Below are 19,183 nucleotides of genomic sequence, written 5' to 3'. Positions count from 1 at the left end.
TACAATGTACTTACTGTGTTCATATTGTATTGCAAAACACCTTTGCTGATTGAGGTGGGATACGGGTAAAGTTATGGACAGGTGTGGTGGTATGGGTAAGTTTAAGGGTAGGGTTAGGTGTAAGGGAAGTGTCAACTGTGTAATTACAAATGTAACTACAGAAATTAATTACAGACGTAATTACATGCAGGTATTTTTTTGAATGTAAGTACAATGTAAAAACATGTATGTACACAATAAGTCCATTGTATCAAATAATGAATTAAAATGTTAGTACATAGTAGTTAAGGCCACCTAATGTAAAGTGGGTCCAGATTTTCTTTTTTATTATTTCAAATGTCAGCATAAAAGAGAAAGACAATTTTCTGGGAGATGGTCTTCATTCCAGCTTTCTCTGGTCTTCTGGACTAAAGTGTTAGGTTTTATATGCTGGAAAACGTCTCGGTGACGTATGTAACCCTCGTTCCCTGAAGGAGGGAACGGAGACGCCACGTCGGAGTACCGACGAATAGGAATCTCGCTCGCTCGCAAGAGCAAATCTACTTCGAGTGTAACTAAACGAGCCAATGCACATTGGCATGCAATGATTGCACCAGGTGCTCATGCCACGCCGTGTGGGTATAAATGAGACACAGGTGATTGCATCAAATCAACCTTTTGCTGAGGAGCCGAGTAGGTAGACAGGCACCCCAGCAGGGTACAGAGGACATGGCGACGGGACGTGGCGTCTCCGTTCCCTCCTTCAGGGAACGAGGGTTACATACGTAACCGAGATGTTCCCATTCAGTCGGTCACTCTCGACGCCAATACGCCGAATAGGAATCCCTACCAAAGCGCCATGGCCTCTGCCCCCATCCAGTGCCCTGTGTGAAGTCCTGAGCTCTCTTACGTGATGAGACGGGGCTCATACCGGGAAGTCCATCACTGCTGTTCCGCATGACCCGCTCAGTGATTATTGGATAACACTGGGAAAGCGTGCCCTAGTGAAGAGGATGCTGCGGAGCCCAAATCGCACCCCAAAGGAGTTATGTGGAGTACAATGCTGAGCCGTAGCCCGCAACGGAGGAGGGGGCTCAGTCCCACTGACGGGAAGGCTCTCCCAAGGGAAAGACACGGGCTTCCCGTAGGAGTGACCGTGGAAAGATATATGGGATCCCCGCAGGGTCACTCATATAACCCGAGCCCAATACCGGTTCTCAAAGATTCAGCGGCAAGGGGCCTGATGCCAGACGTTCCGCCATGTCTGGCACCAGGGGTAATGGAGGACTCACAGAGTTTGCTTCTGGAGAACAAGAGCGCCGGAGCGCAGCAGGCCGACAAGAGCCGGGGCCTCTCAGTGCTTCTACCCGTTTGAGGTGAGAACACAGGAGGAGACCGGCTCTACACGTAGGCTATAGAATCTAGCGAATGTGTTGGGTGTCGCCCAGCCTGCAGCTCTACAGATGTCTGACAGCGAGGCGCTACGTGCCAGCGCCCAGGAGGATGCAACACTTCTAGTAGAGTGTGCTCGCACCCTGAGCGGACAGGGCACACCTTGTGCTTGGTAAGCCAAGGTGATGGCATCTACTATCCAGTGGGCCATCCTCTGCTTGGAGACAGCCTTTCCCTTCTGCTGGCCTCCGTGACAGACAAAGAGCTGATCTGAGGTTCTGAAGCTTTGAGTTCTATCCACGTAAATCCGCAGAGCGCGGACGGGACAGAGCAAAGCTAGGGCTGGGTCTGCCTCCTCCGGGGGCAGCGCTTGCAGGTTCACCACCTGGTCCCTGAAGGGAGTGGTAGGAACCTTGGGCACATAGCCAGGCCGGGGTCTCAACAACACGTGGGTATCACCCGGCCCGAACTCTAGGCACGATTCGTCGACCGAAAATGCCTGCAGGTCCCCTACCCTCTTGATGGAGGCTAATGCAGCCAACAGCAAAGTCTTCATAGACAGAATATTTAGCTCTGCTGACTGCAAAGGCTCAAATGGGGCATTCTGAAGTGCTCGGAGCACCAGAGCAAGATCCCAAGAGGGTATGGAGGGAGGGCGAGGAGGATTAACCGTCTCGCCCCCCTAAGGAACCTGACGACCAGGTCGTGCTTCCCAACCGTCTTGCCTTCTAAATGGTTGTGAGAGACGGATATTGTAGCAACATAAACCTTGAGGGTGGAGGGCAACAGCCTACGCTCCAACCCCTGTTGCAGGAAGGAAAGCACAGATGCGATCGAACATCTTCGGGGGTCTTCTCGGTGAGAAGAACACCACTCGACGAACAGGTTCCACTTCAATGTGTAAGCCTGTCTTATAGACGGTGCTCGTGCCGAAGTGATGGTGTTAACTACCCCTTGGGGTAAGTCACCTAGAACCTCCGCGTCCCGTCCAGGGGCCAGGCATGAAGCTTCCACAGCTCTGGACACGGGTGCCAAAGGGTGCCCTGTCTCTGAGGAATTCCTCAGAGGAATTGGCCAAGGAGGGGCTGTCGCGAGGAGCATAAGTTCTGGGAACCAGGTCCGGTTGGGCCAGTACGGCGCCACCAGCAGGACCTGCTCCTCGTCCTCCCTGACCTTGCACAAAGTCTGTGCCAGTAGGCTCACTGGGGGAAACGCATATTTGCGCAGCCCCTGGGGCCAGCTGTGTGCAAGGGCATCCGTGCCGAGTGTACCCTCGGTCAGCGAATAGAACCACTGGCAGTGGGACGTTTCTGGGGAGGCAAACAGGTTGACCTGTGCCACCCCGAACTGTCTCCAAATCAACTGAACCACCTGGGGGTGGAGTCGCCACTCGCCTGGGAGCGCAGCTCGTGAAAGCTCGTCGGCCACACGGCACACCAGGGACATGAATGACCCGAAGCGACCTCAGACACTTGGCGGGCGAGTTGCGGCATGCGACGGGAGCACAGACCACCTTGTCGGTTGATATACGCAACGGTCGCAGTGTTGTCCATGTGGGCCAGTAAATCTTTGCCCCCTGTAACCGCGCTTTGAGGCGGCTCAGAGCAAGATGCACTGCTAGCAACTCGAGGCAATTGATATGCCAATGCAGGTGCAGGCACGTCCAAACCCCTGACACTGCATGCCCATTGTATGTGGCTCCCCAGCCCATGGCAGAGGCATCCGTGAAAACCACAGCATGCCTGGACACCTGTTCCAGGGGCACTCCGACCCGAAGGAACGAGGGGTCTGACCATGGACTGAAGGACTGGCGGCAGGCCGGTGTGATGCTCACCCGGTGAGTGCCGCGTTGTCACGCCCATCTCGGGACTCAGCCGTGTAGCCAATGCTGAAGTGGTCTCATATGAAGCAGGCCGAGTGGTGTTACTGCCGCAGCGGCTGCCATATGCCCCAGGAGCCTCTGAAACTGTTTCAGTGGAACCGCCATCCTGCCTTGAAACGTGTTCAGGCAGCTCAGCATCGACTGTACACGCTCCTCCGTGAGACGCGCTGTCCGTTCGACCGAATCCAACTCCATACCGAGAAAAGAGATCCTCTGCATGAGGGCGAGTTTGCTCTTTTCCCAGTTGACCCGAAGACCCAACTGGCTGAGGTGTCTGAGCACCAGGTCCCTGTGTTCGCACAACTGATCCCTGGACTGTGCTAGAATGAGCCAGTCATCGAGATAGTTGAGGATGCGAACGCCCTGTTCTCTCATGGGCACAAGGGCCCCCTCCGTGACTTTCGTGAAGACATGGGGGGACAGGGACAGCCCGAAGGGCAGGACTCTGTACTGATACTGATCTGCTGAATGTACGACCCTCGAACGCAAAGCACAGAAACGGCCTGTGTCGAGGAAGAATCGAGACATGAAAGTACGCGTCCTTCAGGTCGATCGCTGCAAACCAATTTTGGGGACGGATGCATTCGAAAATGCGTTTCTGCGTGAGCATCTTGAACGGTAGCTTGTGGAGGCTCCGATTCAGGACTCGCAGGTCCAAGATTGGCCGTAACACACCGGTTTTCTTGGGTACAATGAAGAAGGGCTGTAGAAGCCGGTCTTCATATCGGCTGGAGGGACCGGCTCTATCGCGCCCTTCGCCAGTAGGACAGTGATCTCCGCACGCAGAACATGGGCATCTGCGGTATTCACCGAGGTGAAGCGCCCTTGAACCTGGGGGGGGGGCGCCGGGCGAACTGAATCACATAGCCGAGCCTGATGGTCCAAATGAGCCAGCGAGACGGACTGGGGAGCTCTAGCCAGGCTCGCAGAGACCGTGCAAGCGGGACCATAGGGACCACCGGCGTACCCACCGTGGGGCAGCGAGGTGGAATGCAGGTACCGGGCTGGGGCGGCTGTCTCATGGAGGCGGTGTGAGGTGTGAGTGTACTGTGCAACACTTACCCGATTCCACAGGTGGGCAGGAGGAACGTGAGGAGGTCGTCCACTGCTGCCCGCTGGCGAAGGGGGAGGATGAGTGTGGTCCGGCGTTTGACCGGCCACAACTCTCCGAGCCCCCTGAGGACCCGGAGATGGAGGAAACTGCTCTTTTATTGAAAATTTGGGTTATGGCTGGTAAGAGAGTCACACCAACACCGACTGAAGAGATCGCTTCCGAAAGGCGGCTTCCGTCTTCAGTCAGGACTGCGAAGTAGTGAGTGATATCTGGCGTTACCATCTACCACTCGGCTCCGAAGCAAAGGTTGATTTGATGCAATCACCTGTGTCTCATTTATACCCGCACAGCGTGGCATGAGCACCTGGTGCAATCATTGCATGCCAATGTGCATTGGCTCGTTTAGTTACACTCGAAGTAGGTTGGCTCTCGCGAACGAGATTCCTATTCGTCGGTACTCCGACGTGGCGTCGAGAGTGACCGACTGAATGGGAACTACATTACCAGAGGAACATGTGATGTCCATTAAAATGGAATGTATAAATGTATAAGTCTACATATACATAGAATATATAACAAACCATTAAGTCCCCATTAGCATGGAATGTATAACAAACCGTTAAGTCCACATATACATAGAATGTATAACAAACTGTTAAGTACACATTAGCATGGAATGTAGGCCTATAACAAACCACTATGTCCGTCCACATACGCATCCGAATCTTACACTGCGCACACACTCCAATGTATTCAAGCATACAATGATTACAAATGATTATGAATACTAATAAAAAATAATAATACAGGAAAACAACACAATAAACAACAATTTTTAGTCTTCACTTGTAACCTATTTTGGCTTAAATTACACATAAAATAAATCAGATCAAAACCCGCTGGAAACCACAAAATGAAAGTGAAACTAATAAATGAGTTATTGTATTGTTTTGTATGAGTCTCAAGCGGCTCCTTTTCTCATCGACAATAAACTACACTTCATAGGCGACTTGACGCTGAATAACTGACCTTCAAGAGCTCCATATGACAATCAAACACATTACAGAAATCAACAGGTCATAAAGCTTTATCTGGACAGACTTGGGCTGCTGGGGTTGAAGAACAAGAACATTGTTAATAGGTTTTGATGTTATTGTGATAAAGATCAATTTTAGTTATATTCAAATATATACATTTTTACTATATTGAGTAAATAACAATCTGAAAACGGACAGTCAATCAGTTTTTATTTTGACTACACTCTCAGAAAAAAGGGACTGTAGAGGTACAATTTTGTTCCTTGGGGAACAAAACGTATAACTGTACCTTTAAAGGTACACAATTGGCCCTTAGGGTACAGTTATACCATTGTTTTCCTCTACTTAGAGCAGGGGTAGACAAGATCAGTCCTAGAGAGTTACTGTCCTGCAGATTTGACTCCAACCCTGAAAGACATCTATATAAGCTCTTATTGAGAATTAACAGAGGTTTAGATGTTGATGTTTTATTGAAAATATTTGTTTTCAGTGTTTCCTTTAGTTGGCCAGTTTGACTCCTGGTTTTTATGTGAGTTTATGGTTTTTGTTACACACATAATCTGTTCAAATTAAAAAAAGCCATAAATAAAAAAATGTCAAGAAGAAAAATGTTTGACTTAACTCATCAATGACTAAAAATAAAAATTTCATAAATAATATTCATAAACAATACTTGCCACAGATCAGACATTATGATTTTGGATTTTTAAATACATTCCTGGGAGAAAAAAGTTTAGACCCACACATATATCAAGAATCAGCAAATGAATCTCAAAAATGGTGACATACTTAATGCTGCAATGCATGCTGGGAGCCATGAGTTTTATACTGTGGTGGCTTAGTAGGGTTTGGAGCTTAACTCTGCAGGACATCAGCTCTCTAGGAGTAACTTAGAGGTACAAAAATGTACCCTTAACGGTCCCACCCCAGTGACGGCCACTTGTACCATAAAATGTACAATTTTGCACTCTCTTTTTTTGAGAGTGTAACATGTATTTGACTCATAACTGCATATCCTCGTATAAAGGGTTCCCGCAGGTATTTGAGTACATAAAAAAATGTCAAAGATGTCTTAAAAATACCAGCCATAAATATTTTTACTGTCCATGAAACTGTTTTATGCAAAAACAGGCAGTTATGACATTTCAAAGATACAAATGTAATAAACAGTGTTTATCAGGTTTTTCAGGTAGGTTTGACAGTAGATTTCAGGTACAGAAATGTAATTAAGTAAGCAAATGATTAACATTAAAAGCACAGAGGGCAGGAATATTACACTGTTGTCACTTTCAGAGCGAATGCGTTTACTTTCTCAACTGTTTACGTTCACTTAAGACATAACCGACTATGTTTACTAGGATACTTGCTTTTTTTTGTCTGTTCGGGTGCAAGAAGATGTGAAAGAGCTGAGTTCAGTATTCACGTTTGTTCACCTTCATGCATTGTTAGAATTCATAAAAAAGTTACTGGCCAAATGGCGATAAACACAGTTTCATAGTACAGTATCATAAACAAGTTTAGAAGAATTAGAGGGGTTTGTGGGTAATTGTGGAGTAGCAGAAACCGTTTTAGAAGAATCAGAGGGGTTTGTGGGTAATTGTGGAGTAGCAGAAACCGTTTTAGAAGAATCAGAGGGGTTTGTGGGTAATTGTGGAGTAGCATAAACAGTTTTAGAAGAATCAGAGGGGTTTGTGGGTAATTGTGGAGTAGCATAAACAGTTTTAGAAGAATCAGAAGGGTTTGTGGGTAATTGTGGAGTAGCAGAAACCGTTTTAGAAGAATCAGAGGGGTTTGTGGGTAATTGTGGAGTAACATAAACAGTTTTAGAAGAATCAGAGGGGTTTGTGGGTAACTGGGCACTTTTGCAGTCATTATGAAGTGTGGTGTCTTTAATCTCCTCGTACAGCGGTTGAGGAACCTGGGAATAGAAAGAGAAACGATTTACAGCTTTTGATGAAGGCCATCAAACACATTCTCATCAAACAATTTGACTGTACAAACCGCTTCACTGTTTTCTGTTCCAGGATCAGATATTCTAGAGGCTGAATCTGGGTCTGTTAAACAAATACACTGCATTAAATATAGTAATAAATAATGACAATACTAATAATTCACATTGATGCTCAAGATATCAGACTTGCATTGACTAGTTGTGACCAGCAGAGGGAAGCAACATCTTTCCATCCACTCGTTCCACAGACATTAATGTAATTCACTCTCAAACGACTGCAAACATTATTCTGATACATAAATGACTATGACAAACTTATAAATGCGTAACAAATAACACACAGCGTTACCAGAGAGTTAGGTAAAGTTCTGAGAACATTGTAAGCTGGTTTACCTCGAGTCTGATGCTTCTTATAGAGAATCACTATGAATGACACAAATCCAACGATGAGCAGAAGCAGAATCACAGTCACACAGATGATCAGAGATGATGATGATGATGATGCTGTGTTTTGCTCTAAAAATAGAGAAAACATTCACTGTGACAAACGGTGCACATTTTCAAGCTTTGAAAACTTGAAACCCTCATAAATTTTCCTTTTTGTAAATGGAAAATCTTGATAAACTTAGATTTGTATAAACCTTGAGTTTATTGAGAAGTGCATGAGGCAAACATCCTGCCTCTCATTGTGATGATACTACGCCTTCAACTATAAATATCATACAATACAACCTGGGATTATATAAATACACACAGTATGTCTCTAGTAGAACAGACTCTCCAAACACACATTTCTTTAAGACACGTTAGTTCATTGTTGTCTTGTTTAGTCAATGTTTAGCCATACATGCATACTTTTATATCCTTAACTTCAGCGAATGAATTTCACTTGAGCACTAATGGCTCGTTTCCACCGAGCAGTGCGGTACGGTTCAGGTCAGACCCTTATGACAGGCAACAAGGCGTGGTGTAGCGATCTACGTCATTCTAGCGCGAAGAAGAAAGCGACACAGTAAACAACAATGGACGTCTGACAGAAATAAAGTCAGTCTGGTTAGTAATGTGTGAAGCTGGTAATGCTGTTTGTGGAGTTGTTTAATCCTCCTCTGCTGAGATCTTCAGATATTTAATGTCTTCTTTTATCTTCAGTTGATTTTAGGCTGTGTGGCTTTAGTTGTAGTTGTGTCTCATTTTCTGAGAGTGCAAGCATGATGTGGAACCAACAACACATTGAAACATTGATACAATGCCATTACCATTGATTTTAGGATGAAATTTCCCAAAAAATATCTACATTATTTGCGGGTGCAAAAGTGATGTTGATTCAATGCATTTAACGTTAATTTAACATTGTTTCAATGGTGGCTTGCTATCTGGGAAATTACAAAATGTTTGGCAAATTTTATTAAGATTTATTCTATGGTTGAATAAGAAAAATAGTCCGAAAAATTTATTAATTTTAAGAGAAAATCTTAATATACTTGTGCATTAAATTGACAAAACAACAGCATTTGTGATGGTCGAGTTCAAAATGCACCTGCGTTACTCACCTGTTATAACCTTCAGATTCACTTCACTGGAGAAATCTATTCCTGATTTATCAACCGCACAGTAGTATGTCCCAGAATCCCGTTCACTCAGATCTCTGATGGTCACAGTGAAGACTGCTGAACTTCTGTCGTCATACAGAGAGAATCTTCCAGAATTAAACGATTTATCTTTCTGATTAGTCTTGATTCGGTCTGTGCACTCTGACGACTGACCTTTACAAAAATACTTTTCATTCCCTGTATATCCTCTATCATATCTGCATGTGATCGTGACTCCGCCTCCTGAATATCCTGTCACGCTCATTGTGCTCACGACACCTACAACAAACCAGCATTAAAACACATCAATATACACAGAAATATTTCAACAGTCAGTAGAACAACATGAACTGAAGTTATAGACTCTCCTCATCAAATCTGTGCTGTTGTTAGTGATTTACTCTGAGTTCAGATTCTTACCAGGAATCATGAGCAGAGTGAAAGTCCAGATGATCTTCATTCTTCTCTCTTATTAAATGATCTTCTCTGTTGTCAGTAGATTCAGTTCTGAAGCTCTCGATGTGTGTTTCAGTGTTTCTTGCTAGTGCTTTTGTCATGAATGTGATGAGATGCGGACTTCCTCTTCCTTTGTCTTCTGCTGCTGTATGTGTCACAGGTACAACTGAATCAAAGAGAGAGAGAGAGAGAGAGAGAGAGAGAGAGAGAGAGAGAGAGAGAACATTTTTTAATTTAGATACACCTTTATTAAAACAATAAGGTGTTCACAATAATATTAAAACTTACAAAAACAAAAATAAATACTATTAATAAATAAAACATTTTAAAAAGCAAGCATTAAATCATCATTTTCATCTACTGTACAAAGATCATTTATCCCTCAAATGTACATGAAACATTCCACACATTTATCCATTTTATAATAGGCATGTTCTATTCTAAGCCAATTTAACATTAAAATGCCAGTAAACCGATTTTCTAGGTACATTTGACATGATCATTGACATAATAATTAAATGATGATCAGAAAAACCTATAGGACAAATGCAACATTCAATTACTCTGCTATTAAAATATTTTGACACATAAAATCTGTCTAGTCAAGCAGCACTAACTTTATTATTAAAAGCCTTAATCCATGTATATTGTCTATCATTCAGGTGTTTAATTCTCCACATATCCTAGAGCTGGAATTATTTTTTGAGTTTTGACAATGCACTTGAAGACTGTTCTTGAGGCTCTGCAGTATTACGGTCAATAGTAAAATTTATAGTGCAATTCCAGTCTCCACCAATGACAATACCTCCTTCACTAGAGCACTTTTTAAGGCTCTCCTTAAGTTTATTTTAAAAAATGTAGGCGTTCCTGTCCTACTGTGTTATGTGAAAGGAGGATGAAGAAACCAGGGAGGATGCAGTTCACAGTCTTTAATGGAACAAAAGGAAAAAGTCCTCAAATAGCAAAAACTGAACAAAACGTCAGGCAAACAGAGCCAAAACAGAGACTGCCACAAGGCTGAAACAACTCAGGATCCCACGAGGACAGAGGGATGATTCCTTGTAAGAAGACCACGGGAGAAACAGCCAGGCGCCACACAGGTACTCTGCACACAGTCACAATATGAGCACAAACACTGGATAGGACATGACAAGATCGGGTGAACAAACCAACGTCTCTCATTTGCAGAAATAATAATCCGACAACTAGACCAAGACGGAGAGGGACTTAAGAAGCTGAGACAATCAAGACAGAAAGAGATAACAGGTGAGGAAATAGATCGGGAAGGGAAAACAGCTGTGAGAGATAATGAGTAGGGATGAGCGTGATGAGTGAGTGCGTACGTGAATGACCACAAGAGGGAGACAAAGAAAGGAAAACCCAGGATCATAACAGTACCCCTCTCTCAACGAGCGCCACCCGGCGCTCCTAGGGGCACCTGCCGAGACCGGAGGAAATCAGAGATGAGGGAAGGATCCAGGACGTCCCGGGAGGGAACCCAGCTTCTCTCCTCTGGACCGTATCCCTCCCAGTCAACCAGATACTGATGACCGCGTCCCCGACGGCGCATGTCCAGAATACGGCGAACCCTAAAAACGGGGATATCTTTAACCATAATAGGACCCTGAACAGGGCGGGAGGGAGGGCGAATGGCAGGCTTAACGCAAGAAACGTGAAACACAGGATGAATCCGACGAAATCTAGGCGGGAGGTGAAGCTTAACAACGACAGGATTAATCACCTTAGAAATGCGAAAAGGTCCGATAAAACGGGGCGACAACTTGCGTGAATCGGACTGGAGAGGTAAATTAGTAGTGGATAACCACACTCTCTGACCGCAAACGTAGCGAGGGCTTTTAATCCTGCTTTATTAGCGGCAATGGTCATGCGCTTTCTAGCTCGACAAAGGGCGGACCGCACTCTTCTCCAGGTACGCTTACAACGACTAATAAAGGACTGTACGGAAGGAACGTTCGATTCAGAGTCCTGGGAAGCAAACAGCGGCGGCTGGTAACCGAGGCAACAATGGAAAGGGGACAGTCCGGTGACGGAGGATGGAAGCGAATTATGGGCGTACTCGGCCCAGGAAAGATGCTGGGACCAGGACGCGGGACTCTGGTGAGTGAAACTGCGCAGCATGCGGGCGATGATCTGATTGGTTCGTTCAGCTTGACCGTTAGTCTGGGGATGATAACCGGACGAGAGACTAACGGATGCCCCAATCAGACGACAAAACTCTTTCCAAAACTGAGACGAAAATTGAGGCCCCCTATCCGACACTATGTCAGAGGGAAGACCATGTAGCCTGAAAACCTGATCAACCAGGATCTGGGCGGTCTCTTTGGCAGAAGGAAGCTTAGCGAGTGGAATAAAATGGGCTGATTTCGAGAAGCGGTCTACCACCGTGAGAATAACGGTATTACCTGCTGACGGGGGAAGCCCGGTGATAAAGTCAAGGGCCAAGTGAGACCAAGGACGCGAAGGCACCGGTAGCGGCCGAAGCAGACCGGCTGGAGGAGAATTACCCGCCTTAGTCTGCGCGCACGTAACGCAGGAGGACACAAAACTACGTACATCACGCTCCAATGAGGACCACCAGAAGCGCTGGCGGATAAACGAGAGGGTGCCCCGAACGCCTGGATGGGCAGACAATTTAGATGTGTGTCCCCATTGAAGGACAGCACGTCGCGTGGATACAGGGACAAAAAGAAGTCCCCTAGGAACATTACGCGGAACAGTGACACGAGCGAGAGAGCGCTTAACCAGCCTCTCTATTCCCCAAATGGACGTACCAACTACCCGACCCGAAGGGATAATCTCCTCTGGCTCAGAGGAAGAGGATAAATCAAAGAGACGAGATAACGCATCCGGCTTGACGTTCTTGGTACCCGGCCGAAACGAGATGGTAAAATCGAAACGAGTAAAGAACAGAGCCCAACGGGCTTGACGAGCGCTGAGTCTCTTAGCCTTACGAATATATTCGAGGTTACGGTGATCGGTCCAGACCAAAAACGGAACGGGAGATCCCTCCAACCACTGTCGCCACTCGCCTAGCGCTAGTCGAATGGCGAGCAGCTCCCGGTTTCCAACGTCATAATTACGCTCAGCGGGAGAGAGCCGATGGGAAAAGAAAGCGCAAGGATGTATCTTTCCGTCAGCGGCGGAACGCTGGGACAGAACAGCCCCGACCCCCACCTCGGAAGCGTCGACCTCGACGATAAACTGTTTAGAGAAGTCGGGGGTCAAAAGGATCGGCGCGGTGGTGAATCGGGACTTAAGTACGTCAAACGCAGCCTGTGCCGACTCTGACCACCTAAATTGTGACTTGGTAGAGGTAAGAGCGGTAAGAGGAGCGGCCACCTGACTAAACCCAGAAATAAAACGACGGTAAAAATTAGCAAAACCAAGAAAACGCTGTAGCGCTAGGCGAGACTCGGGTACGGGCCAGTCAGTGACTGCCTGAACCTTAGCCGGGTCCATACTAATTCCTTCTGCCGAGATGACCGAGCCCAAAAACGTAACAGAGGAAGCGTGGAAAGAACACTTCTCAGCCTTAACGTAAAGACGATTCTCCAATAGCCGCTGAAGAACACGACGAACATGTTGGATGTGTACTTGGAGTGACGGTGAAAAAATTAAAATGTCGTCCAAGTAGACAAAAACGAATACGTTAAGCATGTCCCGTAGGACGTCATTGACTAAGGCTTGAAAGACAGCGGGAGCGTTTACTAACCCGAACGGAAGAACTCGATATTCAAAGTGCCCGAGGGGCGTGTTAAACGCGGTCTTCCATTCGTCCCCCTCCCTGATACGCACCAAGTGATAGGCGTTACGTAAATCGAGCTTAGTAAAAACCTTAGCTCCCTGCAAGAGTTCGAAGGCCGATGACATCAGTGGCAAGGGGTAACGGTTCTTGACAGTGATGTCATTCAGACCTCGATAGTCTATACAGGGACGCAGAGAGCCGTCTTTCTTCTTAACGAAGAAGAAACCAGCTCCCGCAGGAGAAGAAGAGGGAACGATGGTACCGGCGTTAAGCGAATCGGACAGGTAACTCTCAAGAGCCTTACGTTCGGGGGTAGACAACGAATATAGTCTTCCCCGAGGAGGCGTGGTCCCTGGGAGAAGATCTATACCGCAATCATACGGGCGATGAGGAGGAAGAGAAGTGGCCCGAGAACGACTGAATACCTCCCGCAAATCGTGATACTCCTCCGGGACTCCAGACAAATCTCCTGGCTCCTCCTGAAAAACAGTAATAGACGAGACAGAAGGAACAGCAGAAGACAAACAATCAACATGACATGACAATTTCCAAGACAAAATAGATCCCTCCGCCCAGTTAAACTGGGGATTGTGGAGTACAAGCCAAGGATGGCCTAAAACAACTGGGCAATAGGGAGAACTAAAAACAAAAAAAGAAATAGTCTCTCTATGATTACCAGAAACAGTAAGCGTCAATGGAACAGTTCTCCTCTGTACCCTAGGAAGGGCGCTACCGTCAAGAGCGTACAGGGGGGTGGAGTCTTGTAAGTCAGAAAGGGGAATACCCTGCTCTAGAGCCCATGACTCATCAACGAAGTTCCCCTCCGCTCCAGAGTCAATCAACGCTGAACATGAAACTGACGACCCCGGCCAGCGAAGATGAATGGGAAGAGAAGTGCAGGACTTAGAAGGAGAGACCCATGAAGTGGCGCTCGTCAGTAACCCTCCGCCTACTGACGAGCGTTGGCTTTTACCGGACACCTGGAGACAAAGTGATCAGCGGCAGCACAGTACATGCACAGGCGATTCATTATCCTGCGCTGACGTTCCCTTATGGAAATACGAAGACCCCCAAGCTGCATCGGCTCGGGATCAGCGGGCGAAGGATGTAACGACTCTCTCGATGTGGAAGAGGAGAACAAACCAGGGAGGATGCAGTTCACAGTCTTTAATGGAACAAAAGGAAAAAGTCCTCAAATAGCAAAAACTGAACAAAACGTCAGGCAAACAGAGCCAAAACAGAGACTGCCACAAGGCTGAAACAACTCAGGATCCCACGAGGACAGAGGGATGATTCCTTGTAAGAAGACCACGGGAGAAACAGCCAGGCGCCACACAGGTACTCTGCACACAGTCACAATATGAGCACAAACACTGGATAGGACATGACAAGATCGGGTGAACAAACCAACGTCTCTCATTTGCAGAAATAATAATCCGACAACTAGACCAAGACGGAGAGGGACTTAAGAAGCTGAGACAATCAAGACAGAAAGAGATAACAGGTGAGGAAATAGATCGGGAAGGGAAAACAGCTGTGAGAGATAATGAGTAGGGATGAGCGTGATGAGTGAGTGCGTACGTGAATGACCACAAGAGGGAGACAAAGAAAGGAAAACCCAGGATCATAACATACTGTTGGTGCATAAATATTTATTTAAAAAAAAACAAGCATCAAAGTTTGTTGGATGTTTACATCCAAGCGTAACAGTCTTAAAGGGGCTAACAACTTTTCCAAAACGCGATAACTCACGTTGCAAAACGTCATTAGATACGAAAGGCGGGATATTTGACATTGTTACTTTCGTTGTCGATGTGTACAGCGGAGAAAGTTGTACAAAAGCATCATTAACAGTTACAATTAAATGATTGACTAAATTTTGTTCATTCAAAAAACCACAACAGCCTGATTCATTCGTGATGCAGATACAATGTTCTCATGACCAATCTGATCCCCAACCGCATTTAATACATCCTCTACTGTGGCATGGTCTTCAGGAACACACCTAAAACCATAATGGAGTGATAATGGCGGCACCTCATCAAGAGACCTCATCATCTTCTGCCTCTCACTCACCAATATAACTATTTACAATTTGCTTTCTAAACCATGTATTTTCTAGAAAGAAAAGGAAAAATGAAAAAGGACAGAGCAACATTTAGAAACTCACACAGCAGCTCTCACCACCACCACTCTCACCAACTCCCAGCATGCAACAGAGAGAGAGAGAGAGAGAGAGAGAGAGAATCACAAAAATAAAAACAAAAACAATCTAGATGACACAACACAGAACTGCTGTCATTATACAGAGTTTGGTTGAGCATGTTTTTCCCACTGTAAGATCAATTGTCATGAGTTCCTCTTTATTACGCTCCTGGCTTTAAATTGAAAAAAACTATTAAAATAACATGAAGTAGTAAGTGAACACACTTCTCACAATTTCATTTTACTTCCTGTCTCGATTTCCCCCAATTTCCACATTCTTGTTCTCTATTCAAGTATTCATCAGACCTGCCAAACTGTAGGCATTTTGACATCAAAGTATGTTGGTATGATTTGTCACTCTAAACTACTCAAAAACCTGGAGACGCTTCTGTACACGTGCAGTACTCAAATCAACCAACAGCAAAAGAAGAGTTTGACCAGTCAAAGCGTTGATGATTGACAAATGAGTAAGGCCTATCATTAAAAAGAGACGAAAACAAAAAGTTGTTCCAAACCTGTATGATTTTCTTTGGGGAAAAAATACTATGGAAGTCAACGGGGTCCATCAACTGTTTGGTTACCAACAATATTCAATATCTTATTTTGTGTTGAGCAGGAGAAAGAAATTATTGGTTTGGAACAGCTTGAGGGTGAGTAAATGATGACAGACCGTTCATTCTGACACCGGATCAACTTCCTCTTGGCTTGTTCTTGTCGTAACAAACATTCTTTATAAACACACAGTCAAAGCAGCCACAGCAAAACTAATGTTAAAGAGTTAAGAGCAATAAATAAAGCAAACACTACAAACTTTATTATTTTCAATAAAACAACACCAGCATGAACTTCTGTACACGTATGAAAGAAATAATGTCAAACTGGTTTGTAAACTGGTTCTACACTCAGTGTGGCTGAAGTCAGTTGTAGTTCTTGTGTTTCTCTGTCCTTCAGTGATTCTGTTTGTCAGGTGATCATGTTCATTCACTCTGTCAAGTGGACAGTATTAGTGAACTAGTGTAGGGGATAGTGAATAAGGGTATGGGGTGTGATTTGGGACACAGCCTCTGAGTGTTGACTTTGAACACTGTTAACTCAGAGTATATTCCTGTAGGCTATTTTCTCAAAAACAACACAAATTACCCAGAATGCATTGGTTTCTACGGTATATTACTGTTTTAATGGGAAATAGTGTTTTTGGCCGTTTTTTACAGCAAGGTTTTACAGTCCAGTTTGTTTAAGCACACATTATAAAATGCAATATTAATGGTTTTGATCAGGTGTATTAATAATGTTGACTTTATATTATAATATAGCCCAGTGCAGTGCAAGTGAAATCTTTGAATTTAAAGTTATGAAGATAGGCGTATGTTTGTGTGAATTTTGCAGACTGTCGATGTCACGTAGAGGAGAAAAACACTTTTTGGGGCTGTTACAGATTCAACCCCTAGAAATAACTAGATTTGAGACAGAAATCCCTTCCGTCAAAGCCTGTGTCCCGTTACGTCACACTGATGGTACTCAAATAAATTTCCAAGGTTGGCAGGTCTGTATTCATGGATACATTTAGTTTAGCAAAAAATACTACAGAAAACTCTATGTTAACCCTGACATGAAGGAAATGCAGCCTCCTTTTCAAATGCAGTTCTACCATGAAGACTCGGGAGACCAGATAAAGTATGATAACACCACAAGTTTATTAGCAGACCAGCAAGTATTAAATTAGAGGTTCTTTGGCGTAGGCCCCGTCCGTAGCGCTCGTCACGAGGGTAACGGACTCTGCATTTCCTGCCTGAAGATGAAGGCAGGGGAGCAGCCGACCCCCGGGAGGTATAGACAGGGACCGACCTGGTGGTGGTGGGGAGGATGGAGGCAATGCTGGCGTCAGCATCTGTGAACTCAGACATATGTTAATTACCGATCTTTTATACTCTGAGAATTTTGACTTGATTGGATAGGTCTGAATGTGATAAGTGACGTAACATTGAATCTTCCTGCTAGAACTTGCGCATAAGCTTCATTTAAACATACATTTGCAGCACGCCATCATCATCAGCATCACAAATGCATTGATTTACTCCCCATTTGTATTTAAACATTTCCATGTCATTGACCAGTCATAGTAAGTAAATTCTATTTTGATCCGTGATTTTAGTAAACCATTTAAAATAGCCACTACATCAGTTGATTCATCACCTCTCAAAATATTTTTCCATGAAAGCCATATGGCCAGTTTTGATTGCCCAAATAAAAAATTATTAAAACATGAGCATCCCTCCTATTTCTACTATATTTTGGGTCATAGATTAATAAAACTGGTGTAAAAACTTGAGCAAAACTATGAAAAAGTGGCTGAAGCCTTTCACACTTTAAAAATGGTTTCCTGTTTTCCACATAAAGGGCAACCCCTCCCCACCTGTGGATCAAGGTGTGCTCTGTATCTGTTTGTAGCTATAAATCCATGTTCAATTCTCCACTGAAGATCTCCAGACCTTTTCTCAAGCGGTGGTTTGAACAAGGACCTCCAGCTGCCTTTAAGGGAAGCGCCTAGCCTGAACATATCCAGTCATTTGGATTCTTTGACATTCTCTAGTGTTTTCAAGTGCCATGTTTTAACACAACTGAGGTCTTAAAAGATAGCAGGCTCTCTTCTTTTTATTGCCATATTCCAGTCTCAGCAGAGACACTCTGGAAACACACATGTATCCACCTCCTCATCAAAAGAGTCCAATGCCAGTCTATTGTCCTGTGGCAGAGATTCAACACTTTCTGTGGAAATTTCCCAGTTTTAAAGCAAAGTTTTCCACAGTTATCCATCCTTTTGTTTCCATTAGATGTACAATTTCAACCCGTTCTCACTCCCAAGGCGTCAAAATCCAAAGCAGAAGTTTAGCATCTTCGCTAAAGGCACCCCTAGCCGTCACTATATTGACATGCTGGGTGCTCCATTCATTTCAGTTGTTTACCCAATGCGTCAGATCAAGACGCATTTTATTCTTTGCATTTGTAAAAGCAGACATGATTTTATTAATGTTTTATTAATATTTAAAGGCTACTTTTATATTTTGGAGCAACTAACCCAACTCCAACCCTAAACCTACCCACTTCTAAACAATATAAAACACGTAACAGGCAAACACAAATACAGTCACACGTATTTATTGCAAAAACTGACCAAAAACAGTATAAAACTATTAACTCATGTTGCATTCCAAGTCTTCTGAAGTCACACGATGTCTTCATGTGAAGAACAGAGTTGATCTTAATGTTTTAATTGCTTAGATGATGATCCCGCCGCTCCGTGAACACACAACTCTTTAGCATGACGCGATCGGTCACAAGACACACGAGAGCTAATGCCATTTTACAATCAAAGCTGACGTAATGACGCAATTGGTCACAAGACATACGAGAGCTAATGCCATTTCACTATGAAAACTGACGTAACGGGCGGCAATTTTTGAAATTTAATGTGTTCATGATCTTCGGTGGATTGAGACGCTGGTCGCTTTTGCGGATTTCCTTCACACAAATCAATCGCTTGGCCTGAGAACACTTGGAATATTTGTACTTTTTGAATAAATTGTGCTGCAGTCGTATCTGCCTGTTATATCATGTGTTTTATATCATATAACACACACATGGGTAGGTTTAGGGATGGGATGGGCCATAAGCGTCTTCATTGTGATGCGGAAGGCTCTTGACCATGCTTCGGATTTTGACGCCTTGGGAGTGAGAATGGGTTGCCAATCTTTATTATATTTGATTTCCACATGGCTTTTCTGAAAGTATCTGATTAAGAAATGTCCAAATCCAATTCAAGATTAAAAAGTAGTAATTCTTCTTTCAGCCATAATCTCTGTGTCTCATTTACA

General features: G+C 44.7%; 1 protein-coding gene across 1 annotated transcript; it reads right to left on the bottom strand.

Moving 5' to 3' along the window:
• Positions 1 to 6,443: 6,443 nt before the first annotated feature.
• LOC307123896 (uncharacterized protein) lies at positions 6,444 to 9,157 on the bottom strand. Its single transcript, XM_079812700.1, has 4 exons — positions 8,846 to 9,157; positions 7,689 to 7,811; positions 7,346 to 7,398; positions 6,444 to 7,262 (listed from the first exon to the last, which is right to left on the bottom strand). Exons 1-4 carry the CDS (start codon positions 9,147 to 9,149, stop codon positions 6,837 to 6,839), a joined length of 906 nt encoding a protein of 301 aa, XP_079668826.1. The 5' UTR covers positions 9,150 to 9,157; the 3' UTR covers positions 6,444 to 6,836.
• Positions 9,158 to 19,183: the final 10,026 nt, after the last annotated feature.

This window comes from Gobio gobio (genome assembly GCF_949357685.1).
Source record: "Gobio gobio genome assembly, chromosome: 3".
Classification (NCBI taxonomy): domain Eukaryota; kingdom Metazoa; phylum Chordata; class Actinopteri; order Cypriniformes; family Gobionidae; genus Gobio; species Gobio gobio.
This window is presented reverse-complemented; position numbering and strand designations above follow the sequence as displayed.